The sequence below is a fragment of the Salmo salar genome, chromosome ssa09 (genome assembly GCF_905237065.1).
Source record: "Salmo salar chromosome ssa09, Ssal_v3.1, whole genome shotgun sequence".
NCBI lineage: Eukaryota > Metazoa > Chordata > Actinopteri > Salmoniformes > Salmonidae > Salmo > Salmo salar.
The window spans coordinates 83,950,807-83,978,776 of NC_059450.1; the positions used below are offsets into that span (position 1 = coordinate 83,950,807).

At 45.4% G+C, this 27,970-nt stretch overlaps 1 protein-coding gene across 2 annotated transcripts in view; it reads left to right on the forward strand.

Moving 5' to 3' along the window:
- Positions 1-382: 382 nt before the first annotated feature.
- LOC106612100 (autophagy-related protein 2 homolog A) overlaps positions 383-27,970 on the forward strand; it is a 50,889-nt gene continuing 23,301 nt past the window's right edge. Inside the window, exons 1-26 of one of the 2 annotated variants that reach the window (XM_014212954.2) lie at positions 383-931; positions 1,352-1,514; positions 1,876-2,025; positions 2,279-2,381; positions 2,691-2,829; positions 3,100-3,288; positions 3,435-3,534; positions 4,616-4,786; positions 4,972-5,163; positions 5,260-5,518; positions 5,626-5,767; positions 5,894-5,992; positions 6,126-6,284; positions 6,517-6,790; positions 6,879-6,951; positions 7,095-7,263; positions 14,933-15,075; positions 16,878-17,002; positions 17,238-17,392; positions 17,650-17,800; positions 17,977-18,161; positions 19,745-19,825; positions 19,945-20,051; positions 20,196-20,288; positions 22,908-22,978; positions 23,081-23,157. In XM_014212954.2, coding sequence (XP_014068429.2) covers positions 761-931; positions 1,352-1,514; positions 1,876-2,025; positions 2,279-2,381; positions 2,691-2,829; positions 3,100-3,288; positions 3,435-3,534; positions 4,616-4,786; positions 4,972-5,163; positions 5,260-5,518; positions 5,626-5,767; positions 5,894-5,992; positions 6,126-6,284; positions 6,517-6,790; positions 6,879-6,951; positions 7,095-7,263; positions 14,933-15,075; positions 16,878-17,002; positions 17,238-17,392; positions 17,650-17,800; positions 17,977-18,161; positions 19,745-19,825; positions 19,945-20,051; positions 20,196-20,288; positions 22,908-22,978; positions 23,081-23,157 — 3,741 coding nt within the window. In that variant the 5' untranslated portion in view covers positions 383-760. The remainder of the gene's footprint in view (positions 932-1,351; positions 1,515-1,875; positions 2,026-2,278; positions 2,382-2,690; positions 2,830-3,099; positions 3,289-3,434; positions 3,535-4,615; positions 4,787-4,971; positions 5,164-5,259; positions 5,519-5,625; positions 5,768-5,893; positions 5,993-6,125; positions 6,285-6,516; positions 6,791-6,878; positions 6,952-7,094; positions 7,264-14,932; positions 15,076-16,877; positions 17,003-17,237; positions 17,393-17,649; positions 17,801-17,976; positions 18,162-19,744; positions 19,826-19,944; positions 20,052-20,195; positions 20,289-22,907; positions 22,979-23,080; positions 23,158-27,970) is intronic. The other variant, XM_014212955.2, reaches the window with a different exon arrangement.

Consider the following 27,970-nt stretch of genomic DNA (forward strand, 5'->3'; position numbering starts at 1 on the left):
ATTTGCACATCGTTACAACACTGTATATAGACATAATATGTCATCTTTATTCTTTTGGAACTTTTGTGAGTGTAATGCTGTTACATTTTTATTAATTATTTCACTTTTGTTTATTATCTATTTCACTTGCTTTGCCAATGTTATTAACATGTTTCCCATGACACTAAAGCCATTTCTATTGATTTAATTGATAATCGGAGATTTCCCGAGTTCCCAATTGTTTTGAACACTAACGTGGTTATCTGATACCTAAAATAACAATCCAAGCGTTGTAGCTAAGACATGGCATGTAACAGCAACGCCTGGGCAGAGGAACGCATACAGTTTGGTTTTGACCTTCCAAAGATGGCGTATTTATAAATCTAACTTTCGGCTTTCGCAACTGACGCAATGACGTCCCCCACCGTACAATCAATTCGCGTATGAAAACAATAAACAATCCTGAGAAACGGGAGATATGCATGAGGACCTGTCGCCAAGTTTAGACATAAATACCGTTAAAAGAGGAACTGAAACAACAAGTATAACGTCTTGTAAAACGACGTTGGACTAATCGGTCCGGACACAAAGGATTTCCGAGAGACGGGTTACCCCCTTCCTTAGACCCCTACTAGGCTCTAGCTAGCTAGCTAACCAGTCCTGTAGCTCGCTCTTCGTTAGTACACTTTGTTTTGTTTGTTATGCAGTTGCCGGAGGACTATTTTCGCATTCGTTTTCCTCCATCGCCTCATCGCTCCCTCACCCTGAACTCGCTGGCCCTATGTCTCGCTGGCTTTTCCCCTGGTCAGGCTCAATCAAGAAGCGGGCCTGTCGGTACCTCTTACAGCATTACCTCGGTCACTTCTTTCAAGAACGACTGAGTTTGGAACAGCTGAGTTTGGACCTGTACAATGGTAGTGGTGTCATCAAAGAAATCAACATCGATGTTTGGGTGAGTTAGTCAAAGTAGTAAGGCAGTTTAACTGTCAAGGAACAGCTGGTCCCTTTTGTGTGTTCCCATGCACTCCGACCCTCAATTTTTTTTTCGCATTTTCAGGACTTGAGTATAACAACAATATCAACGCTTCTCGTGAGTTCAAGGAACAGCAGTTCCGATAAATATTTTTGTCAGCATCTGATTGGAAAATAACTCGCCTCATCCAGTGTCCCTGCAGTTCAGTTGAAATATACTGTATATAACTTAAGTCTCGCAAACTCACTCACTTTCAATCTGCACATCAGACAAAACCATTGCCTGACGCCATTTCCACCAGCTGTTTATTGTAGGACACGGTGTATCTTTTTCCAACATCATCTTCCACTCATCTCTATTCATTTCTCATCGCCCATTTCCTTCCTTCCCTCCCCCCAGGCAGTCAACGAGCTCTTGGAGTCTCTTGGGGCTCCACTTGAGATTGTGGATGGGTTTGTGAGCAGCATAGAGGTCACAATTCCCTGGTCAGCTCTTGTCACTGACCACTGCACCCTCGTCATCTCAGGCCTTCAGATAACATGCAGACCCAAGTACAGGACCCGTAAGTCTCAGCCTGACAGCCAGTCTTACCTTGTTATTGTTCCTGTCATTGCCTCAGGCCTATCAGGTTCAGGAAGGAAGTTGTGGTAACCATTGATTAGTTAGCTACCTTTTAGAATGTCATTGTCAACCAAGACAAATACAGTTGTCTAGTACTAGCTAACTCGTTGTTGTAAACCAATGTCAGAGCTCAAGAGAAGATGTGTTGCACTATCCCAGGCCCAACATTTTTCAGAGCCAGCTACAAACCAATTAACAAATGACTGTTGCTCAGTCATACAGTACAGTGTGTCCATGAGTCATCACTTAGCATTGATTACAGTCACTGAATTATGCCTTGTTTTTTTTCTGCTTACGTGTAGGTGGGGGTTTGGACTCCCAGGGCTGGTCCACATGCATGACCTCCAGCATGCAGCTGGCCCAGGAGTGCCTAAAGGACCCCCCTGAGGTGTCCGAGGAGCCGCCCGCTCCACTGGAGGGCTTGGAGATGTTTGCACAAACTATTGAGACTGGTGAGTCAATGTGTAAGCCTTGTTTGCACGTGTGCATGGCAGTGAAAAGCATGCACCTGTTTTCCTATAGTTGGTTATAGTGCCTTTTTGAAGATAACATATTTGTTCTTTCATTTTCAAACTGCTGAGTCAGTTGTGTACCATCATGTTCAAGCTTGTGAAATAAGGACTCATATCACATCACTGGTGCCCCTTGTTAGTGTCTTTGTGACCAATATGCTTAGTGATAGTCCCTGTTTGTGTTGTGTTGCAGTCCTGCGTCGGATAAAAGTCACCCTCCTGGACACCATCATCCGAATCGAGCACCAGCCCCTGGACATGGAGACGGGCATTGCCTTAGAGGTGCACATCAAACGGTATGTTGGTTCTCACCACACTGACACTCACACTTCTTGTGGTTGTCTGTTTACCTTTGACCAGTTTAGAAGTCAGGAAGGAAAGGAGATGAGAAAACACTTGATTCAAACTTGCAATGCCAAACTGTCACTGGATTTGTCTGTAGATCCAAAGAGAACCTTTGAACCTTGGAGAAGCTTCACTATCTTTGGCAGAGCTTGTATGGTGAATGTGTGTGTGGTGGGTGTTTTGACTGAGGTTGACGGTGATCTAGCATTATTGTGCTGAGTGCTCATCTCTGCCCCCGGTGACTGTGTGGTGCGCTGTAGGCTGGAGTACTGTGACGAGGCGGTAAAGGACCCCAGCCAGACGGTGCCTGTGGACATCCACCAGCCCCCTGCCTTCCTGCACAAGATCCTCCAGCTCAGCTCTGTTCAACTGCTGTACGAGACCACCGGAGGGCCCCAGGTAGCATACAGTTTCACATTGACCATGGCACTTATCAACCCCCTCATGTACACTGTCACTCTCACATGCATATACTCACATTGGGTCCCAATATAACACACAACTCTTATAGAGTCTAAATATTAACTTAGAAACTATTCACATACGCTCGTACAGTATTTCCTCTCGCTCTCCCTCTAGTGTGAGAGGCAATATGAGACTTGGGGCTGACAGACTCTACCAACCAGTGGTGCTAAGGGTTAACCCTGGTAATCTTTCTCTCCTCCTCAGGGTCCTTTAAGAGCTGACACCCCTGGCTCAGCCTCAGCCAGCGAAGAGGAAGTTGAGGGGGAGGACAATGACCCTCCAGCCACCTCCCTCCCTCTGGCCACCCAGCGGCCCCTCCTCATCGGCAGCTGCTCTGGCTTCATGGAGACCACGGTCAAGATCAAACAGAACGACATGCTGCCTGGACCTAAGGTGTGTGTGTGTGTCTGTCTGCCAGTGTTTTTGTCTGTGGTTTGGTTCACTTCCTTCCTGTGTGCTTAACCTAGTTTAAGAACACAGTTTTGCTTTTGTCTTGTTCTGTCTGTTATAACAGCCAATTGTCTCTCCTTATCTTTCAGTTGGAGCTGGATGGGAAGGTGGGCTGCCTCCACCTGCTGCTCTCTCCAGACCAGATCACTCACCTGACCGACCTTCTGTCTGCCCTCTGCATCGACACAGGTGAGTAAAGGAACTGGTTTGCCTGTACCTCCCAACCTGCATTCCACCTACACTGTATATACAAAACATTAGGAATTGCTCTTTTCATGACATAGACTGACCATGTAAATCCAGATGAAAGCTATGAGCCCTTATTGATGTCACTTGTTAAATCCACTTCAATCAGTGTAGATGAAGGGGAGGAGACAGGTTAAAGAAGGATTTTTAAGCCTTGATACAATTGAGACATAGATTGTGTGTGTGCCGTTCAGAGGGTGAATGGGCAAGATAAAATATTTAAGTGCCATTGAACGGGGTATGGTAGTAGGTGCCAGACGCAGCGGTTTGTGTCAAGAACTGCAACGTTGCTGGGTTATCACGCTCAACAGTTTCCGTGTGTATCAAGAATGGTCCACCACCCAAAGGACATCCAGCCAACTGGTCTCAACTGTGGGAGTGGTTGGAGTCAACATGGTCCAGCATCCCTGTGGAACGTGTTCGACACCTTGTAGAGTCCATGCTCTGATGAATAGAGGCTGTTCTGAGGGGGGGAAACGTAATATTAGGAAGGTGTTCCTAATGTTTTATACAGTTAGTGTATGTGTCTTAGTTCCACATCCTAATGTCATTGACAGTGGAACAAAACTCACTTAACTGAACACACTTTATTTGGATCCACAGTTCAGTGTCTTTTAACCATGCAGATCTTCATCCACACTGTACTGCAGAGCCTGTATGGTTCCTCCCTGTCTGTCCTACCAGAGCCTGTATGGTTCCTCCCTGTCTGTCCTACCAGAGCCTGTATGGTTCCTCCCTGTCTGTCCTACCAGAGCCTGTATGGTTCCTCCCTGTCTGTCCTACCAGGGCCTGTATGGTTCCTCCCTGTCTGTCCTACCAGAGCCTGTATGGTTCCTCCCTGTCTGTCCTACCAGGGCCTGTATGGTTCCTCCCTGTCTGTCCTACCAGGGCCTGTATGGTTCCTCCCTGTCTGTCCTACCAGAGCCTGTATGGTTCCTCCCTGTCTGTCCTACCAGAGCCTGTATGGTTCCTCCCTGTCTGTCCTACCAGAGCCTGTATGATTCCGCCCTGTCTGTCCTACCAGAGCCTGAAGCCAGTGGTGCTGGGGTTCACAGCCGTCCCCTGGACTCTGAGGACCTGCGTCTGATAGAGGAGGACTTGAGCAAACAGTTGAGCTCCAGCCCCGGAGATGGAGATCCGGACTGGGATGAAGAGCCCGAGATGGAGCCCTACCTCACCGGTCTGGAGAACGGGGGTACGTGGGTTAGTGGAGGGCAGCTATAGTTAGAATGCAATATGGAGGCTAGTGAATTTGAGGTCACATTAGCTTTTGTTTGCTGCTGCATAATTTGCGTTCTTGACATTTCTGTGAGAGATTAGTTGAACTTGACATGTGAAGCATAATGTACCTTTTCTCTGTTTACACTCTCTCTCTTTCAGATATGTTCTTCTCCATGGGTCCTGGTATGACTAGCAGTGTGACGTCAGCGCTCTCTGGCAGCTCTCTCTCCGACAGCATGGCGTCGTCTACACACAGCCAGGCTAGCTATGCCCAGGGCCTTCCACAGGGTCCCAGGCGTTATCCTGTACCAGGATCACTATCCAGCCTGCCCCAGTGTAACCGAATACCAGGTAACACTCACAACATCTTACTACACTGTTTTGTACACGTTTCACAGATAACATAATCTATATTATACAACCTATCTTCCTGATTCATCTTATTAGCCTCTCCTCGTCCAGGGCGACGTAGCCAATCTGAGCCCCTGAAACCAGAGGCATTGCTCCGCCTCTCGCTTGGCGGGCTCACCCTAACCCTACTGGAGCGGGAACCACACCCCGGGCCGGACGGAGTGTCCTCATTGACCCAGGTGTCTCAGGTGTTCTTCCGGGAGCTGGCCTTCTTCAAAGACAGCATGTTCAGCGAGAGAGACTTCCACCACCTCAGAGCTAGCTTCGCTAAAGCCTGCCCCCACTCACACCTCAGGTACAAACACACAATAGCCTCTTCAACGTTGGCCACCACTCCTCAGATATACCAACACACCAGCCTGCCCTACATACCCGTAAATAATCATTTTCTCTATCTCTCAGGATGACTGGAGCAGCGGTACAGGTGGCGTGTGAGATGCGCAGTGCAGGTCGCCACTCCCGTGCTATGACCTCTGACCTATCCTTCAGTAGGCTAGAGCTGCTTGAGTGTCTCTGGGAGCCAGGAAAGCCCCAATACACTGAGGTATGACTGGGGCTGTTATTTGAGATGATCTGAGGACTTTAACACCCCATTCAACATAAGTGTGCTACAGCTGGGGTTAGCATTGCCCAGGATATAACTCTTCTCTCCTCTTTCCTCCCTCTCTAGTTGCTCCAGTTCCAGCGTGCTGGGATGTTCACAGTGGGAGCTACAGCCAGACCGTGTGCACAGCTACACTACAGTCTCACAGAGAAACACCTGCGCAAGGTAAACCAGGACAGTGTCCATGTTGTGTGTTGGCGTCATGTTCAAAAGCTAATATGTCATTAATTCAGTCTGTTTTGGTCGCCTCTGTTAACCTGCTACCCCCTCCTGATATGTCAATGTCTCTGTATTGCAGGGGAGGCAGCGTGTGGTGCGTAGAGACAGTGTAGTGAGGGTAGAGTTGGGAGAGCTGAGTGCTGAGTTGGACCTGGACATACTGAGTCGACTGGAGCCTCTGAGCAGAGCCTGCAGCCACTGTCCCACACAGACAGGAGGAGGACCCGTCCACACACAGGTAAACACTTAGCAAGCCATCAGCCACTGTCCCACACAGACAGGAGGAGGACCCGTCCACACACAGGTAAACACTTAGCAAGCCATCAGCCGCTAAGAGACGCCATTTGATAATGGTTGATAAGGATTTTGATATGTCTGCCTCACAATTGAAGTTAAATTGCAGGTTTGCTTTGTTTAGATATTTTATTTGAATATTCTCCACCCTTTTTCCTCTCCCATCCCTCTCTCAGACCCAGAGCAGAGAGCTGCACTCCTCTCTCTCCCTCCTCTCGCCCCACGCCATCCTCAAGCTCCGCTTCCCCATCCCGGACCTCCGGCCGCTCCCCTTCCGACGCCCTCCTTCTCAGAGAGCTGTGCGGCAGGAGACCCTGGTACTGGAGCTGTGTGACCTGGACATCTGCTCCCAGGAGGGCCTTGATCTCCAGCCAGATCACCATGCACCCCCTGGCCCCTCCCACAGCTCCCTCACACAGCTATTGGAGGCCAGCTTCAGTGACATGCACGGTGAGGAATACACACACACGGTCAAATATACATACACACATAGTAACACTCACATTTTGAGCAATTGTTTGTTCATTGTCTCTCTCAGGAACGTATGAGGGCTGGGAGGGAGGCTCCTTCCCCTGTATCAGAGTCAAGAAGAGTCAAGACTCCATGGCCAAGTGAGTGTGTTTCTGGAACATTTGTTTTAGGAGAGTTTGTTTCACTTGCTGTGTCACTTGGATTGAATGTCTTTCATCAAAAACCTACTGTACACCAATTCCACAGCTCTATAGTATACATCTCCCTCTCTATCTCTCTCCAGGCTGTCAGTGCGTGTGAGTGGAGGAGAGGGTCTGGGGTCAGCGTTAGGGGGGGTAGGGGTGGGTCTGATGAGAGACCTGGGGTCCATGTCGTTTGAGAACCCCTGTGAACTCCGAGAGAAGACCAGCTCTCCCTTCTCCTCCAACCGCACCATGTTCGAGACTGAGGAGGTACCGCACCATACCATCACAAACACCTAGACTCCTCTCTCACCCCTGGCCAGCCCTCTCTCACCCCTGGCCAGCCCTCTCTCACCCCTGGCCAGCCCTCTCTCACCCCTGGCCAGCCCTCTCTCACCCCTGGCCAGCCCTCTATCACCCCTGGCCAGCCCTCTCTCACCCCTGGCCAGCCCTCTCTCACCCCTGGCCAGCCCTCTGCATGTAAATCTCTCATGGCTCAAAGTGGAAGAGAGATTGACTTTATCCATACTTGTTTTTGTAAGAAGTGTTGACAAGCTGAATGCACCAAGCTGTATGTTTAAACGACTAGCACACAGCTCGGACACCCATGCATACCCCACAAGACATGCCACCAAAAGTCTCTTCACAGTACTACATAGAGCCATGGCTACATTGAACTCTATTCCACATCAGGTAACTGATACAAGCAGTAGAATAATATATAAAAAAACGGATAAAAATACACCTTATGGAACAGCAGTGTCTGTGAAGAGACATATACACAGGTACAGACACATGCATACGCACACAAACACTAGCACACGTACAGAACCAGTCAAAAGTTTGGACACACCTACTCATTCAAGGGTTTTTCTTTATTTTTGCTATTTTTTAAGTTGTAGAATAATAGTGAAGACATCAACATTATGAAATAACAAATATGGAATCATGTAGTAACCAAAAAATTATTAAACAAATCAAAATATATTTTAGACTCTTCAAAGTAGCCACCCTTTGCCTTGATGACAGCTTTGCACACTCTTGGCATTCGCTCAACCAGCTTCACCTGGAATGCTTTTCCAACAGTCTTGAAGAAGTTCCCACGTGTGCTGAGCACTTGTTGGCTGATTTTTCCTTCACTCTGCGGTCCAACTCATCCCATACCATTTCAATTGGGTTGAGGTCGGGTGATTGTGGAGGCCAGGTCATCTGATGCAGCACTAAATCACTCTCCTTCTTGGTCAAATAGGCCTTACACAGCCTGGAAGTGTGTTGGGTCATTGTCCTGTTGAAAAACAAATGATAGTCCCACTAAGCGCCAACCAGATGGGATGGTGTTTCGCTGCAGAATGCTGTGGTAGCCATGCTGGTTAAGTGTGCCTTGAATTCTAAATAAATCACTGACAGTGTCACAAGCAAAGCCCCTATACACCATACCACCACCTCAATGCTTCATGGTGGGAACCACACATGCAGAAATTTTCCGAATTGACTGACCTTCATGTCTTAAAGTAATGATGTTTGCTTATTTGAGCTGTTCTTGCCATAATATGGACATGGTATTTTACCAAATAGGGCTATCTTCTGTATACCACCCCTCGGGTTGCACATTTTGGGGAATATTCAGAGGTGGAAACTTTCTGCGGGAATTAACGGGAATATATGGGAATTAATGAATACCATTTACATGTAGATGTTTTTTGCATTGGATATATTTACCATATCATATGGAGACATAAACAAACCTTTTACCTTATCATAAGTAGACATAATTGCAAATTATCATCCTTCCAATATAATTTTTTTTAAATATTTAAGTTACAAATTGAACTTTAATTTGAGTTGACTCTTCAAAGGGGATGATTTCACTGAACAACTAAAGGGAATACTGAACAATCCCCAGTGATCCATCGCATCTCTCAAAAGTCACTTTCCAACCCTGTTGAGGATGGCTTGTCAGGCTCAAAAAGCCTCAAGTTTTCCTGGATGGCCACCAATTTTTCAACCCTTGTATTGGTCAGCCTGATGCGTGTGTGTGTTCCCAAACAAGGACCAGTTACGCTCTGAGACGGCTGATGTTGGTGGGATTTGGAGGATGATGGAGGCAACAGGGGAAAGAGCCTCAGATCCACAAAGTCCCTTCCACCGGGTGGCTTATGAGATATGTTGGCATGACTGCCATATTGCATCTCCATCCCAAAGCCCTTGCTTGGAAGTGTACTTCACTAGACTGCCAAGAACCTTGCCCTCATCCAGGCCAACGTGGTGAGACACAGTAGTGATGACACCATAAGCCTTGTTGATCTCTGCGCCAGACAGGAGGCTCTTGCCAGCATACTTGGGGTCCAACATGTATGCTGCGGCGTGTATGGGCTACAGGCAGAAGTCTAAATGCTTTTTGATGTATTTCAGAACTGCAGTTTCCTCTGCTTGGAGCAACAGTGCAGGGCAGTGCGGATTTCTTCTCTTACATCTGCAAGCAGAGTCTGAACATCAGACAGGATGGCATTGTCTCCCTCAATTCGTGCAATTTAAAAATCTATTTAACTAGGCAAGTCAGTTAAGAACAAATTCTTATTTTCAATGACGGCCTAGGTTAACTGCCTTGTTTAGGGGCAGAACGACAGATTTTTACCTTGTCAGCTCGGGGATTCGATCTTGCAACCTTTCAATTACAAGTCCAACAATCTAACCACTAGGCTACGCTGCCGCCCAATGGCTACTGCTATAGGTTTCAGGCTGCTTACCACTCTCCCAAAATACATCATCCAGGAGGATCCTGTTGATGGGGCTGCCCATATCGGCAGACTGTGATATGGCCATTTCTTGGAGAGACTTCTTCCCCTCCAGGAGACTGTCAAACATGATGACAACACCACCCCAACGGGTGTTGCTGGGCAGCTTCAATGTGGTGCTCTTATTCTTCTCACTTTGTTTGGTGAGGAAGATTTCTGCTATAACTTGATGGCCCTTCACATACCTAACCATTTCCTTGGCTCTCTTGTAGAGTGTATTCATTGCATGAGCAGCACAGCCAGCCTTCAGCTCATCTGCAATGTAGGGACCAATGTCTGTTGTCCCTTCTGTCTGTGCTCTTGTAGAATACTGGTTGAGGGGTGGAGATGTAGTTAATTATTCCTTGCCCACGAACATTCGACCACCCATCAGAGATGAGTGCAATACAGTCTGCTTTCTCTATGATTTGCTTGACCTTCACTTGAACTCTGAACTCTGCATCCAGCAAATTAGTAGATAAAGCATGTCTGGTTGGAGGGGTGTATGCTGGGCGAAGAACATTCAGAAATCTCTTCCAATACACATTGCCTGTGAGCATTAGAGGTGAACCAGTTGCATACACAGCTCGAGCAAGACATTTATCAGCATTTCTCTGACTACGTTCCTCCATTGAGTCAAAAAAAACTTCTGATTCTAGGAGGACCATGAGCTGTTGCTATTGATAAGGTGGCTGATTCATCATTTTCACCTCGAATAGAAGTAGAGGGACTTTTGCCAGAGGTTGCTTGTTGTGAGCGCTGAGGGAACTTTATGCACTTGGCCAGATGATTCTGCATCTTTGTTGCATTCTTCACATGATTTGGAAATGCAAATGTACACAGCTTTTCCTTCTACATTAGCTGCAGTGAATTGTCTCCACACATCAGATAGTGCCCGTGGCATTTTCCTGTAAAGATTAGAAAAAAATGAGTAAATAATAAACAAATACAATTCCATGTACAGATAAATAGTTAAACAGATAGATTAAACAACTCCTTTGCAAGATAAATATTTTTAAATGAAACATGAATGGAAACAGGTGAATTAACACTCCTCCGTTAAGAAGCTCACGCAAGCTAAAACCCACATGGTAGCAAAAATGAACTAGCAGAAATTGTCAACAAGTTAGAAATTATTTAAACACACTTTGCTGTAGGCTATTTATTATTTAACAAAAAATCATGTAAAATATATTCACCCCACCCAGTATTGTAATCAAAACTTACCAGAAAGCATGTAGTCCTTGGCTCAGACAGCGTAGTAGTCTGGGCTCAATAGCATCTCATTAGTGTGCAAGATCTTTAGAATCAGTTGTACATGTGATGGAAGAGTGCACTGCACATGTGATGGAGGAAGTTACTGTGTATGCAGAGGGTTGCAATTCCATTGAATTGGGGATAGTTTAACCAAAATATGCCACAAAACCTAGAATTGCCTTCTATGTATCCCACAAAAAAAGGTTCACTGTTATAAAATAACTTTTTTTTTTTTTTTATGAATTAAAGCAAAATTCCCCAAATTACAGGGTTTAACTTCCCATGGAAAAATTCCGGAAGAAGTCTGAAAATTTACCAGTAAGTTTCTGACACTTTGCAACCCTAACCACCCCTACCTTGTCACAACAACTGATTGGCTCAAATGCATTAAGAAGGAAATAAGTTCCACAAATTAACAAGGCTCTCCTGTTAATTGAAATGCATTCCAGGTGACTACCTCATGAAGCTGGATGAGAGAATGCCAAGAGTGTACAAAGCTGTCATCAAGGCAAAGGGTGGCTACTTTGAAGAATCTCAAATATAAAATACACTGCTCAAAAAAATAAAGGGAACACTTAAACAACACAATGTAACTCCAAGTCAATCACACTTCTGTGAAATCAAACTGTCCACTTTGGAAGCAACACTGATTGACAATAAATTTCACATGCTGTTGTGCAAATGGAATAGACAACAGGTGGAAATTATAGGCAATTAGCAAGACACCCCCAATAAAGGAGTGGTTCTGCAGGTGGTAACCACAGACCACTTCTCAGTTCCTATGCTTCCTGGCTGATGTTTTGGTCACTTTTGAATGCTGGCGGTGCTTTCACTCTAGTGGTAGCATGAGACGGAGTCTACAACCCACACAAGTGGCTCAGGTAGTGCAGCTCATCCAGGATGGCACATCAAATCAAATTTATTTATATAGCCCTTCGTACATCAGCTGATATCTCAAAGTGCTGTACAGAAACCCAGCCTAAAACCCCAAACAGCAAGCAATGCATGTGAAAGAAGCACGGTGGCTAGGAAAAACTCCCTAGGAAAAACTCCCTAGAAAGGCCAAAAACCTAGGAAGAAACCTAGAGGAACCAGGCTATGAGGGGTGGCCAGTCCTCTTCTGGCTGTGCCGGGTGGATATTATAACAGAACATGGTCAAGATGTTAAAATGTTCATAAATGACCAGCATGGTCAAATAATAATAATCATAGTAGTTGTCAAGGGTGCAACAAGCACGTCCGGTGAACAGGTCAGGGTTCCATAGCCGACATCAATGCGAGCTGTGGCAAGAAGGTTTGCTGTGTCTGTCAGCGTAGTGTCCAGAGCATGGAGGCGCTACCAGGAGACAGGCCAGTACATCAGGAGACGTGGAGGAGGCCGTAGGAGGGCAACAACCCAGCAGCAGGACCGCTACCTCCGCCTTTGTGCAAGGAGGAGCAGGAGGAGCACTGCCAGAGCCCTGCAAAATGACCTCCAGCAGGCCACAAATGTGCATGTGTCTGCTCAAACGGTCAGAAACAGACTCCATGAGGGTGGTATGAGGGCCCGACGTCCACAGGTGGGGGTTGTGCTTACAGCCCAACACCGTGCAGGACTTTTGGCATTTGCCAGAGAACACCAAGATTGGCAAATTCGCCACTGGCGCCCTGTGCTCTTCACAGATGAAAGCAGGTTCACACTGAGCACGTGACAGAGTCTGGAGACGCCGTGGAGAACGGTCTGCTGCCTGCAACATCCTCCAGCATGACTGGTTTGGCGGTGGGTCAGTCATGGTGTGGGGTGGCATTTCTTTGGGGGGCCGCACAGCCCTCCATGTGCTCGCCAGAGGTAGCCTGACTGCCATTAGGTACCGAGATGAGATCCTCAGACCCCTTGTGAGACCATATGCTGGTGCGGTTGGCCCTGGGTTCCTCCTAATGCAAGACAATGCTAGACCTCATGTGGCTGGAGTGTGTCAGCAGTTCCTGCAAGAGGAAGGCATTGATGCTATGGACTGGCCCGCCCGTTCCCCAGACCTGAATCCAATTGAGCACATCTGGGACATCATGTCTCGCTCCATCCACCAACGCCACGTTGCACCACAGACTCTCCAGGAGTCCGCCACCTCATCAGGAGCATGCCCAGGCGTTGTAGGGAGGTCATACAGGCACGTGGAGGCCACAAACACTACTGAGCCTCATTTTGACTTGTTTTAAGGACATTACATCAAAGTTGGATCAGCCTGTAGTGTGGTTTTCCACTTTAATTTTGAGTGTGACTCCAAATCCAGACCTCCATGGGTTGATAAATTGGATTTCCATTGATTATTTTTGCGTGATTTTGTTGTCAGCACATTCAACTATGTAAAGAAAAAAGTATTTAATAAGATTATTTCATTCATTCAGATCTAGGATGTGGTATTTTAGTGTTCCCTTTATTTTTTTTGAGCAGTGTATATTAAGATTTGTTACTACATGATTCAATATGTGTTATTTCATAGTTTTGATGTCTTCACTATTATTCTACAATGTAGAAAAGAGTAAAAAATAAACACCTTTAAGTGAGTACCTGTGTCCAAACTTTTGACTGGTACTGTACATTGTAAATATTGTTGTATGGTGGTATTATACATGTTGTATTGTAGATATGTGGTGGTGTAATAATGTTATATGATGTACTGTTTTATATTTTGTGTAATGTAAGTGCCTTAATGTGTTTGGACTCCAGGAAGAGTAGCTGCTGCCTTGGCAGAGCTAACGGGGATCCTTAATAAACCCCAGGAAGAGTAGCTTCTGCCTTGGCAGAACTAACGGGGATCCTTAATAAACCCCAGGAAGAGTAGCTTCTGCCTTGGCAGAACTAACGGGGATCCTTAATAAACCCCAGGAAGAGTAGCTTCTGCCTTGGCAGAACTAATGAGGAACCATAATAAATCCCAGGAAGAGTAGCTCCTGCCTTGGCAGAGCTAACGGGGATCCTTAATAAACCCCAGGAAGAGTAGCTGCTGACTTGGCAGAACTAATGGGGATCCATAGTACAAATCCCTCTCGCACCTGGCCATCCCTCTCTCGCACCTGGCCATCCCTCTCTCGCACCTGGCCATCCCTCTCTCGCACCTGGCCATCCCTCTCTCGCACCTGAACATCCCTCTTTTTACTCCTGACCATCCCTCTCTCGCACCTGGCCATCCCTCTCTCACACCTGACCATCCCTCTTTTTACTCCTGACCATCCCTCTCTCGCACCTGACCATCCCTCTCTCGCACCTGGCCATCCCTCTCTTGCACCTGGCCATCCCTCTTTTTACTCCTGACCATCCCTCTCTCGCACCTGGCCATCCCTCTCTCACACCTGACCATCCCTCTTTTTACTCCTGACCATCCCTCTCTCGCACCTGGCCATCCCTCTCTCGCACCTGGCCATCCCTCTCTTGCACCTGGCCATCCCTCTTTTTACTCCTGACCATCCCTCTCTCACACCTGACCATCCCTCTTTTTACTCCTGACCATCCCTCTCTCGCACCTGGCCATCCCTCTCTTGCACCTGGCCATCCCTCTTTTTACTCCTGACCATCCCTCTCTCGCACCTGACCATCCCTCTCTCGCACCTGAACATCCCTTTTTTTACTCCTGACCATCCCTCTCTCGCACCTGGCCATCCCTCTCTCACACCTGACCATCCCTCTTTTTACTCCTGACCATCCCTCCTTTACTGGACCAATTGTCAGTTTCTCACCTACACTCAAGCTGACAATCCCTCTCACTCAATCAGCTGACCATCCCTCTCTCACATATAATCTCACACTTCCCGAAGATATTGGGGTTTTATTTGACCCGTTTTCCGAAAGTCGCAGTCTAATCTTTTCTCGTTCTCCCTCTCCTCCTTATCCTTCTGTCCTCTCTATCTCCTTCCATTGCCCCCCCTCTCAGATGGTAATCCCAGCAGACCCAGAGGGGATGCAACAGTTCCAGTCTCAGTGTGTGTCTCAGTGTCAGTGTGTAGTAGATGTCTTTCTGCCCCTGGCCTACATCTTCCTGCCCAGCAAACAGGCCTTCCAGAGCATCTACAACAGGTTTGTGGGTCTCTTTTTCTGCTAGTTTGCTTATTTGTACAAAAATGAATTACAATGTACAGTTGAAGTCGGAAGTTTACATACACTAAGGTTGGAGTCATTAAAACTAGTTTTTCAACCACTCCACAAATGTCTTGTTAACAAACAATCGTTTTGACAAGTCGGTTAGGACATCTATTTTGTGCATGACACAAGTAAATTTTCCAACAATTGTTTACAGACAGATTATTTCACTTATAATTCACTGTATCACAATTCCAGTGGGTCAGAAGTTTACATACACTAAGTTGACTGTTCCTTTAAACAGCTTGGAAAATTCAAGAAAATGTCATGGCTTTAGAAGCTTCTGATAGGCTAATTTACATAATTTGAGTCAATTGGAGGTGTACCTGTGGATGTATTTCAAGGCCTACCTTCAAACTCAGTGCCTCTTTGCTTGACATCATGGGAAAATTAAAGAAATCAGTTAAGACCTCAGATAAAAAAAAAACTCTGATAAAAAATTGGTTCATCCTTGGGAGCAATTTCCAAAATCCTGAAGGTACCACGTTCATCTGTACAAACAATAGTACGCAAGTATAAACACCATGGGACCACGCAGCCGTCATACCGCTCAGGAAGGAGACGCGTTCTGCCTCCTAGTGGTGAACGTACTTTGGTGCGAAAAGTGCAAATCAATCCCAGAACAACAGTAAAGGACCTTGTGAAGATTCTGGAGGTAATGGGTACAAAAGTATCTATATCCACAGTAAAACAAGTCCTATATCGACATAACCTGAAAGGCCGCTCAGCAAGGAAGAAGCCACTGCTCCAAAACTGCCATAAAAAAGCCAGACTACAGTTTGCAACTGCACATCGGGACGAAGATCGTACTTTTTGGAGATATGTCCTTTGGTCTGATGAAATAGAACTGTTTGGCCATAATGACCATCATTATGTTTGGAGGAAAAAAGGGGGAGGCTTGCAAGCCGATGAACATCATCCCAACAGTCAAGCACGGGGGTGGCAGCATCACGTTGTGGGGGTGCTTTGCTGCAGGAGGGCCTGGTGCACTTCACAAAATAGATGGCATCATGAGTCAGGAAAATTATGTGGCTATATTGAAGCAACGTCTCAAGACATCAGTCAGAAAGTTAAAGCTTGGTCGCAAATGGGTCTTCCAAATGGACAATGACCCCAAGCATACTTCCAAAGTTGTGGCAAAATGGCCTAAGGACAACCAAGTCAAGGTATTGGCGTGGCCATCACAAAGCCCTGACCACAAAGCCCTGGCAGAAGTGAAAAGGCGTGTGCGAGCAAGGAGGCCTACTAGCCTGTCTCAGTTACACCAGCTCTGTCAGGAGGAATGGGCCAAAATTCACCCAACTTATTGTGGGAAGCTTGTGGAAGGCTACCCGAAACGTTTGACCTAAGTTAAACAATTTAAAGGCAATGCTACCTAATACTAATTGAGTGTATGTAAACTTCTGACCCACTGGGAATGTGATGAAAGAAATAAAAGCTGGAATAAATCATTCTCTCTACTATTATTGTGACATTTCACATTCTTAAAATAAAGGGGTGATCCTAAGACAGGGAATTTTTACTAGGATTAAATGTCAGGAATTGTGAAAAACTGAGTTTAAATGTATTTGGCTAAGGTGTATGTAAACTTCCGACTTCAACTGTATGCACTCCCTACTGTAAGTCTCTCTGGAGAAGAGTGGTCTGCTAAATGACTAAGAAGTCAATGTGACCATTTTACAATCACTCATTGTCTTTTTCTGTCCTTTCCCTCTGTCGTCCTCTCTCCATCCCTGTAGGATCAATAATGACCTGTTAATGTGGGAAGCCCCTCCCCCCTCGGGTTCTAAGAGCGACCACAGCCCCCTACACCATCGCCAAGACGATGACAACTTCCAGCTTTGCAAGTCTGCCTTCAGACTAGGTGAGACCCCCATACTGAGACTTGTAAACCACTTCAGACTGGTCAGACACTCATTCAGAATTGGGTAATCCCTGGGTAGCAACTTGTTGACATCTTTAGTTTATTTAAATCTCTGATTTAAGATGGCTTGCCAAGTAGTATGAGTTGAGCAACTCTTTAGTCGGCACACCTGCAGACCATCTGAAATGTGTTGTTGCTCAGCAGTTCTATAACTGTGACGTTTCTGGTCTCTCAGACTCGGACTCCGAGGAGGAAGATGCTCAGTTCTACACAGCCAGTGAATCAACCAGACGCAGGCAGTCAGAGCCCCGCCCTAACCACACCCTCAGCCTGCTCTCTCTCACCATTGTCATAGGAAAGGGTCGCCTCCAAGCAATGACAGACAGCAAGGTGAGCCATTGATGAACCAACTTCATCTTACAATGGTTAACTAGGGATATAGACTGGAGAGATTTTGGATCCTGGTTCAATTCCTGACTGGACCTTACTGCTTGAATGAGTGATATTAGAGCAAACAAATGTAATTTGAATTCATTAGCATGGAATTTCTATTACAAAAATTGAATGATTGAATGTATACATACTACGACGCTTCTAAAGAAGACACTTGCTTAAATACATTGTTTTCTGTTTCTCCTCTCCTTCAGGGAGAGACGGGAAGTCCGGAGGACCGGTGTCACGGTGAGCTCCTATTGGACCTAGAAGGGGGGAAGATGTTCAGTGTGGCGCAGCATCAAAACAACCCCCATCTCAGCTTCCTGTGCCTGGAGAGCAGGAGGGTGGAGCTCTACCACAAAGGTGAGTGGAATGACTGTGTGATATCAGGGTTTAGCTCTGGTAGTACCTACCTAATCATGTGTAGTAGTGTGATAATCTATGTGTTATCATATAGATTTTAGTCATGAGCTAATCTCTTCTAAATGACTGACAGCCCTTTCTTTTCTGGCCACTAACCCTTTTCCTACCCCTCACAGCTGTAGTGAAGGACTCCCCTGTCCCCGGGCGGTTGGAAATGCCCAGCTTCACTCCCCCAGGGCATCTAGACCTTACCATTTACCCCACAGAGTTGGGGATGAGCAGTGTGAGTGGCAGGGAGACTGAGGTCCAGATGTTATCCACAGCCATCAAAATCACCCTGGACCCTCAGAAGAACGTCAAGGTAACACGCATATCTTCTCATTTAGTCTTTGAATGAAATATCACCTTTTGATTTTGCTTGTAGGTTAGCTGTGCTTATGATGAAGAAAGCTTAAGAAATATCATTAACTTAACCTCTCTGGGGTATGTGGGACGCTAGCGTCCCACCGCGGGACACACTATTCAACAGCCAGTGAAATAGCAGGGCGGCAAATTCAAAACAACAAAAATCTCATAATTCAAATTTCTCAAACATACAACTATTATATCCCATTTTAAAGATACACTTCTCGTTACTCCAACCACATTGTCCGATTTCAAAAAGGCTTTACGGCGAAAGCATAACATTAGATTATGTTAGCACAGCGCCAAGACAAGAAAAACCACACAGCCATTTTCCAAGCAAGGAGAGGTGTCACAAAAAACAGAAATACAGCTAAAATTAATCACTAACCTTTGATGATCTTCATCAGATGGCACTCATGTTACATAATACATGTATGTTTTGCTCGATAAAGTTCATATTTATATCCAAAAAACCCATTTTACATTGGCGTGTAATGTTCAGAAATGTTTTGCCTCCCAAAACTTCCGGTGAATGAGCACATCAATTTACAGAAATACTCATCATAAATGTTGATAAAATATTCAACAGTTATTCAAAGAATTATAGATGCACTTCTCCTTAATGCAACCGCTGTGTCAGATTTCAAAAAAGCTTTACGGCGAAAGCAAATTTTGCAATAATCTGAGTACAGTGCTCAGATATCAAAACAAGCCATACAGATACCCGTCATTTTGGAGTCAACAGAAATGACAAAAATGACATTATAAATATTCACTTACCTTTGATGATCTTCATCGGAATGCACTCCCAGGAATCCCAGTTCCAGAATAAATGTTTGTTTTGTTCGATAAAGTTAATCTTTATGTCCAAATACCTCCATTTTGTTCGTGCGTTTAGTCCACTACTCCAAATATAAGGCACGCGCTTAATAAGTCCAGACGAAAAGTCTAAAAAGTTATACTACAGTTTGTAGAAACATGTCAAACGATGTATAGAATCAATCTTTATGATGTTTTTATCATAAATCTTCCATAATATTCCAACCGGACGATTCCTTTGTCTTCAAAAAAGAAAAGGAACACAGCTAACTCTCAAGTGAGCGTGCACTACTGAGCTCATGTCATTTTCTCTGTCAGCTACTTCCAGGAGCTCTTATTCTCTCCCTATTCACAGTAGAAGCATGAAACAACGGTCTAAAGACTGTTGTCATCTAGTGGCAGCCTCAGGAAGTGCAAAATGAACCCTAAGTCACTGTATAGGCAATCACTTGAAAAACTACAAACCTCAGATTTCCACACTTCCTGGTTTGGATTTTTCTCAGGTTTTTGCCTGCCATATGAGTTCTGTTATACTCAGACATCATTCAAACAGTTTTAGAAACATCAGAGTGTTTTCTATCCAAATCTACTAATAATATGCATATCCTACCTTCTGAGCCTGAGTAGCAGGCAGTTTACTACGGGCACGCCTTTCATCCGGACGTCAAAATACTGCCCCCTACCCTAGAGAAGTTAATTCTGTGTTTGTGTGTTTTACAGGAGTTTCTGGTTGCCATTCGTCTCCATGGCGCCACTATGCAACATCGCATGGCACAGACCAATCACAGCTGGCACGAACAGGTATGGGTGATCCTAATAAATACTAAATCTGAGATGCTTCAGGCACCTAACATGATTTGACTGTGTGGGTGTGTTTGGTTAGTGAGTCTTGTTGATTAGTCTGTTTTTCTTCATGACAGCTGGTTGATTTTTTGGATGTCATTGATGACCCGATCCTGGGCTTTACATCTCCTGTAGTTATTACCGTCCTACACACACACCTGGCCACCTGCGTCGTGGACTACAGGTACACACACACACACACACACACACACACACACACACACACCAGATTTACATATGTGGACAAAGACAGATAATACATTATTAACATAAAATTTGTTTTCACTTCTCCCTTCTCTCCCCTTCTTTGTCTCTTTCTGTCTTTCAGGCCCCTGTATCTTCCATTGAGGGTGTTGTTCACAGCAGAATCCTTTTCTCTCTCCAGTAACATCATAGTAGACACTGCCACCTTTCACCTCAGGTACAGTAACAGTGAAACTCAAAATAAGTTGTTCCTTTACTTCATTTATGGGCAACTGGCGGCCCCCTTTTTGTAAGCCCAATTAAAATAAATAATCTATATTTTTTGGAACTCAGTCGGGGTCTCAACTTACTGTTGAGAGATAGAATACACAAGGCGCAATTTTGAAATTTGGTTGTGCATCAGCAATCACTTAATTAGGCCGTCAGTTAGTCTAGCAGCCAGCTATCTAAACTTGGAGTAAGCATGCTTGAATTACTGACCGGGTTGGGGCCCATTGATCATCAGTTATCTGCAAAAATGGTATTGCTCGCCTGAGGTAGAGTACTTGATGAAAAGCTGTAGACCACACTATCTACCAAGAGAGTTTTCATCCAGTTTTCCTATCTGTCTATTTACCACCACAAACCGATGCTGGCACTAAGACCGCACTCAACGAGCTGTATAAGGCCATAAGCACACAAGAAAATGCTCATCCAGAAGCGGTGCTCTTAGTGGCTGGGGACTTTAATGCAGGCAAACTTAAATTCGCTTTACCTAATTTCTACCAGCACGTCACACGTGCAGCCAGAGGAAAAAAACTCTCGACCATCTTTACTCCAGACGCAAATAAAGCTCTCACTCGCCCTCCATTTGGAAAATCTGACCATAATTCTATCCTCCTGATTCCTGCTTACAAGCAAAAACTAAAGCAGGAAGTACCAATACGGACGTTGTCAGTTGACATAGATGCTATGCTACAGGACTGTTTTAATATGTTCCGGGATTCAGCCAATGGCATTGAGGAGTATACCACCTCAGTCACCGGCTTCATCAATAAGTGCATCGACAGTGACCGTACGTACATATCCCAACCAGAATTAATGAATTACAGGCAACATCCGCAACGAATTAAAGGCTAGAACTGCCACTTTCAATGACTGAGACACTAATCCGGACGCTTATAAGAAATCCCGCGATGCCCTCAGACGAACCATCAAACAGGCAAAGCGTCAATACAGGACTAAGATTGAATCCTACTACACCGGCTCTGATGCTCGCCGGATGTGGCAGAGCCGCAAGTTGCCCAGTGACGCAAGCCTACCAGACAAGCGAAATGACTTTTTATGCTCGCCCTCGAGGCAAGCAACACTGAAGCATTCATGAGAGCATCAGTTGTTCCGGGTGACTGTGTGATCACGCTCTCCGTAGCCGATGTGAGCAAGACTTTTTAAACAGGTCAACATTCACAAGGCTGCGGGGCCAGACGGAATACCGGGAAGTGTACTCAGACGTGCGCGACCAATTGGTAAGTGTCTTCACTGACATTTTCAACCTCTCCCTGACCGAGTCTGTAATACCTACATGTTTCAAGCAGGCCACCATAGTCCCTGTGCCCAAGAAAACAAAGGTAAACACCTCCCTCTGCAACTGGATCCTGGACTTCCTGACGGGCCACCCCCAGGTGGTAAGGATAGGCAACAACACATCTGCGTGCGCTTATCCTCAACACGGGGTCCTCTCAGGAGTGTGTGCTTAGTCCCCTCCTGTACACCCTGTTTACCCACGACTGTGTGGCCAAGCACGATTCCAACACCATCTTTACGTTTGCTGACGACACAACAGTGGTAATCCTGATCACCGACAATGATGAGACAGCCTATAGGGAGGAGGTCAGAGACCTGGCAGTGTGGCGCCAGGACAACAACCTCTCCCTCAACTTGAGCAAGACAAAGGAGCTGATCGTGGACTACAGGAAAAGGAGGGCCGAACATGCCCCCATTCACATCGACGGGGCTGTAGTGGCGCAGGTCAAGAGTTTCAAGTTCGTGGTCCAAATACACCAAGACAGTCATGAAGACGGCACGACAACACATTTGCCCCCTCAGGAGAAAAAAAGTATTTGGCATGGGTCCCCAGATCCTCAAAGTTCTACAGCTGCACCATCGAGAGCATCTGACAGGTTGCATCGCCTGGTATGGCAACTGCTCGGCATCTGACCGTAAGGCGTTACAGAGGGTAGTGCGTACGGCCCAGTACATCTGGGGCTAAGCACAGGACCTATATACAAGGCGGTGTCAGAGGAAGGCCCAAAGAATTGTCAGTCTCCAGTTACCCAAGTCATAGACTGTTCTCTGTGCTACCACACGGCAAGCGTTACCAGAGCGTCAAGTCTAGGTCCAAAAGGCTCCTTAACAACAGCTACTCCCAAGCCATAAGTCTCCTGAACAGCTAATCAAATGGCTACCCGGACTATTTACATTACACTGCTGCTACTCACTGTTTTTATTATCTATGCAAAGTAATTTTACCCCTACCTACATGTACAAATGACCTCGACTGACCTGTACCCCCGCACATTGACTCGGTACCGGTACCCCCTGTATATAGAGTCGTTATTTTATTGTGTTACTTTTTATTTCATTTTTTACTTAAGTTTATTTAGTAAATATTTTCTTAACTCTTTCTTGAACTGCATTGTTGGTTAAGGGCTTGTAAGTAAGCATTTCACAGTACTTAGCGCAGTTGACAAAAAAATGTTTGATTAGAAATGTGTAGAATTGCGGGGGGGGGGGGGGGGGGGGTTAGGAATAACCTAATAGTTGGCTATTGAAGTTTGTGATGGTATTTCCTCTTCAGGTTTATCCTGGATGATTCTGCCTTGTTTCTCTCTGATAAGTGTGAAAGTGACGTAGTGGACCTGAGACGAGGTATGACACATAATTAACTGTACCGTGTGTGTGTACGTCTACATCTGAGTGTGTTTGCAGTTCTAACGCTCTCTTTCTCTCTCTCGCTCTTTCTCTCCTCAGACTATGTGTGTGTTCTGGACATTGATCTGCTGGAGCTGGCCATCACCACATGGAAAGGCAGTGATACGGGGAAACTGGTAAGTTCTTAGCCTGACAATTTTATGTGATTACACATCTATCGGTGTGTTTGAACTTGAGAGACTGTCGGTCTCAAATCTACGGTCTCTTTTGTTCTTCTTACCTCTTCTCCTCGCCAGCGAGATGACGCTCGACAGAGAAGGGCGACATCTTACGAGTTCTAACCGAACTTTGCTAATTAGTTACTTTTATTTTGTTTATCTTTTTTGTACAAAAAGTTCATGCTATCACATATCAAATGTTAATATTCACATATTTAGCAGATGTTCTTGCAGGTGTAGCGAAATGCTTGTCGACATCAGATCGACAGTTAGTAACCTCGATTTCAAATACAACTTCAATTTCCACAGCTGTTCCACTGTTCATACCAGACCCTATTCCTTTGTTCCATGAGCCACCAAAACGACGCAGGAGAAATTGAGGTGAAGAGAGAACCGAATGGCGCTCCCCTCCATTTTATTGGCAAATGTCCAGTCACTCGAGAATAAGACGTATGAGCTTTTTTTCGAGAGTCTCCTGTCAGAGAGTCTCCTGTCAGAGAGTCTCCTGTCAGAGAGAGAGACTTGAAAAGCTGGAATATTATGTCTTACTGAAACGTGGCTGGATGATGACGCAATGCATGTAGTACTCAGTGAATTCTCTATGCAGCGGTAGGATCAGACGGCGGCTTCGGGGAAGTCGAAAGGAGTGTTTTTTTTCTTAAGTACTGCTTCCAGTGGGAAGGAAATCTCTAACTTTTGTTCACTTGATATAGAATACCTCATGGTAAGCTGCAGACCCTTTTATCTACCAAGAGAGTTCTCATTCGTAATTATCACGGCTGTCTACATCATGCCCCAAGCAAACACCACTCTGGCACTCAACAAACTGTATGGGGCCACAAACAAACAAGAAACCGCTCACCCAGAGGCAGCGTTTCTGGTGGGCGGAGACTTTAATGTGGGGAGAATTAAAACCGTCCTACCTCGCTTCTAATAACATCTCCTGTGCCACTAGGGGCGCTAAAACTCCAGACCACTTTTATTCTACCCACAGAAACGCATACATGGCCCTCCCTCGTCATCCCTTTGGCAAATATGACCATGACTCTATTCCAGTGATATCAGTGATGCGCTCAATACAGAAGTGATTAGATAGCATCCGATAGCATTGAGGAGTTTACAACAACAGTCACAGGCTTCATCAATAAGTGCAAAGACGATGTCGTCCCCACAGTGACTATAAGAACGTATCCAAACCAAAAACTATGGATTACAGACAATATCTGCACTGGGCTTAAGGCTAGAGCTACCGCTTACAAGGAAAGAGACATGGATGCATACAAGAAAGTCCTCTACGACCTCCAACAAGACATCAAACACGCAAAAGGACTATATATATATATGTTTGTTTGTTTGTTTTATTTCACCTTTATTTAACCAGGTAGGCCAGTTGAGAACAAGTTCTCATTTACAACTGCGACCTGGCCAAGATAAAGCAAAGCAGTGCGACACATACAACACAGAGTTACACATGGAATAAACAAGCGTACAGTCAATAACACAATAGAAAACGTATCTATATACAGTGTGTGCAAATGAGGTAAGATTAGGGAGGTAAGGCAATAAATAGGCCCGAAGTGGCGAAGTAATTACAATTTAGCAATTAAACACTGGTGTGATAGATGTACAGAAGATAAATGTGCAAGTAGAGATACTGGGGTGCAAAGGAGCAATAAAAAATATAACAATATGCAGATGAGGTAGTTGGATGGGCTATTTACAGGTGCAATGATTTGTGAGCTGTATGGGGCCATAAATAAATACACAGTAGGAGGAAGGTGGAATCCGATTACACCGGGTCCGATGCTCGTCATATGTGGCAGGGCTTGCAGACGATAACAGATTACAAAGGCAAACCCAGCCGTGAGATGTCCTGTGAATTTATTTTTTATTTAACCTTTTTTTAACTAAGTCGGATAAGAACAAATTCTTATTTATGATCATGGCCTACCGGGTAACAGTGGGTGAACTGCCTTGTTCAGAATGACAGATTTTTACCTTGTCAGCTCAGGGATTCAATCCAGCAACCTTTCGGTTACTGGCCCAACGCTCTAACCACTAGGCTACTTGCTCGCTTCGAGGAATACAACACTGAGTCTCGCCGCCGGGCAAGACGGAATACGAGGTCGCGTTGTCAAAGCATGCGCAGACCAGCTGGCAAGTGATTCATGAACATTTATTTAGATAATTTTTATATATTTTTTTCATCTGTCTTTTCATTTTTTAACCCCCTTTTTCTCGTGATATCCAATTGCGATCCAATTCCAATCTTGTCTCATCGTTGCAAGTCCCCAACGGTCTCGGGAGAGGCGAAGGTCGAGTCATGCATCCTCAGAAACATGACCAGCCAAACCGCGCTTCTTAATACCCGCCCACTTAACTCTGAAGCCAGCTGCACCAAGGAGTCAGCCGGCAGGCCCCCGGCCCACCTTAAGGAGTCGCTAGAGCGCGATGAGCCAAGTAAAGCCCCCCCACCAAACCCTTCCCTAACCCGGACGACGCTGGCCCAATTGTGCGCTGCCCTATGTAACTCCCGGTCACGGCCGGTTGTGACACAGCCTGGGATTGAACCTGGGTCTGTAGTGACACCTCAAGACTGCTGCACCACTTGGGAGGCCCTTCACGGACATTTTGAATCTCTCCTTGTCCCAGTCTTTAATACCAACATGTTTCAACCTGACCACCATTGTCCCTGTTCCCAAGAGCTCCAAGGTAACCTGCCTAAATGACTATCGTCCTGTAGCACTCACATCTGTAATTATGAAGGCTGGTCATGGCTGGTCAGGACACACATCTACACTATCCTCCCAGACACCCTAGACCAGGCCTGGGCAAAGGCCGGCCCGAGGGGATGTATGTGGCCCGTGACCTAATTTCAATACGGCCCACGGAATCATGCTCAAATCACAAAGAATTTGCGATAGTAAAGTTTTGAAAAAGGTATTTGCTATTCAAATTAAAATCCCAATAAATACTCGCCTTTCTATAATGATTTAACGCCCACCGCTTGTGGGACATTTATTTTGAAGGCACGTATAAATAACAACTGCACGAGGACAGACAGTGACTGACAGGCTGACACACACGTCACAGTTACAAATAGTAGCTAGCTAGAAATTGCGCATAAATGAGTTTTTCAAAGAAAAGTAAAGTAGACCATGTATGTAGGGTGTTCCAGCAAGAGTGGACATCGAAATATTTCTTTGAGCTATCAGGGAAAGCTGTGTGCAAAGAGAGCATCGCTGTCTTGAAAGACAACTTGTCCCGACACTTCCAGACGAAGCATGCAGAGGAATATGTCTTCTGAGCAGAGGGCAAGTGCATCGAAATAATTGCTTTCTCAGTTGCAAAAGCAGCAAGGACTTTTCACAAAACTGCGTTCAGCAAATGACAGAATTGCAAGAGCTATCTATGTACTGTCCCACAAAATTGCTAAACATAGCATGCCATTCGCTGAGGGTGAATTCCTTCAAGAATGTTTAATTGACTCTGCAGCAATACTTTGCCCTGACAAGAAAGAGCTGTTTGAAAGTGTTTCCCTGTCAAGACGAACAGTGACACAGCGTGTTGAGGATATGGAACAGTTGAAAGACAAGGTGAAGGATTTCACCTATTTCTCCTTGGCCCTGGATGAGAGCAGTGATGCACGTGACACGGCGCAGTTGTTGATATTCTCTCAAGGCATAACCCCAGACTTTGAAATTACAGAGGAGCTTGCTTCAGTGCAGTCAATGAATGGCACAACCACAGGGAAAGATTCATTGGAGGAGGCTAATAAGTGTGTGGCAAAGCTGGGACTGAGTTTTGAAAAGTTATCCAGTGTGACCACTGAAGGGTGCCCAAACTTGACAGAATAAAACATTGTCCTTTTGAAAAGGATACAAGATCAAGTAGATGAGCTGAACCAGGATCACAAAATTATTTTCCTGCATTGCATTATTCATGAGGAGGTGCTCTGTAAATGTGTTCTGAAAATGAGCCATTTTGTGGAGACAGTCACTAAAGTGGTTAACTTCATAAGAGAAAAATCTTTAAACCACAGGCAGTTTCTCTTCTAACAGTGAGACAGAGTCGGGTCATGCAGATCTGCCCTACCACACAAATGTGAGATGGCGACGGTGCTTAAAAGGGTGTGGGACCTGAAGTCGGAGATTACAGAGTTTTTGCAAATGAAAGGGAAAAAATGTGGATTTCCCTGAACTGCAAGATAAAGAATGGTTGGCTGATTTTGCCTTCGCCGTGGACATCATGGCCCTCATGAATGAACTGAATTCCAAACTACAAGGGAAGGGCCTTTTTGCACATCAAATTTACAGCCATGTCAAAGCCTTCAAGGGAACATTACTCCTGACCTGCCAAGTAGAAGCCAACAAACTCGCCCATCTTCCGACACTACTAGTCTGTTCCCTATCAGATGACCAGCGGGAGAAGTATACATCGCTGCTGCGTGCTTTGAACGGTGAGTTTTCTCGTCGTTTTGAGGATTTGGAAAATCCAAGTGTTGGAAAATGACATGCTGTTCGTTCCCTCTCCTTTCACCTTCAATGTGGATAACACTCCCACTGACCTGCAACTTGAGCTTCTCGATCTTCACTCTGATGCTTGGAGAACTATTCAAAACAATGTCACTGACGAGGTTCTATGCATCTATCAATGAACAAAACTTTCCAAAGATTAGGAGTTATGTTCAGAAGATGTTTGGTTCAACCTATGTATGTGAACTGACATTTTCAGTGATGAAATATAAGTCAAGGCACAAATCATCTCTTAC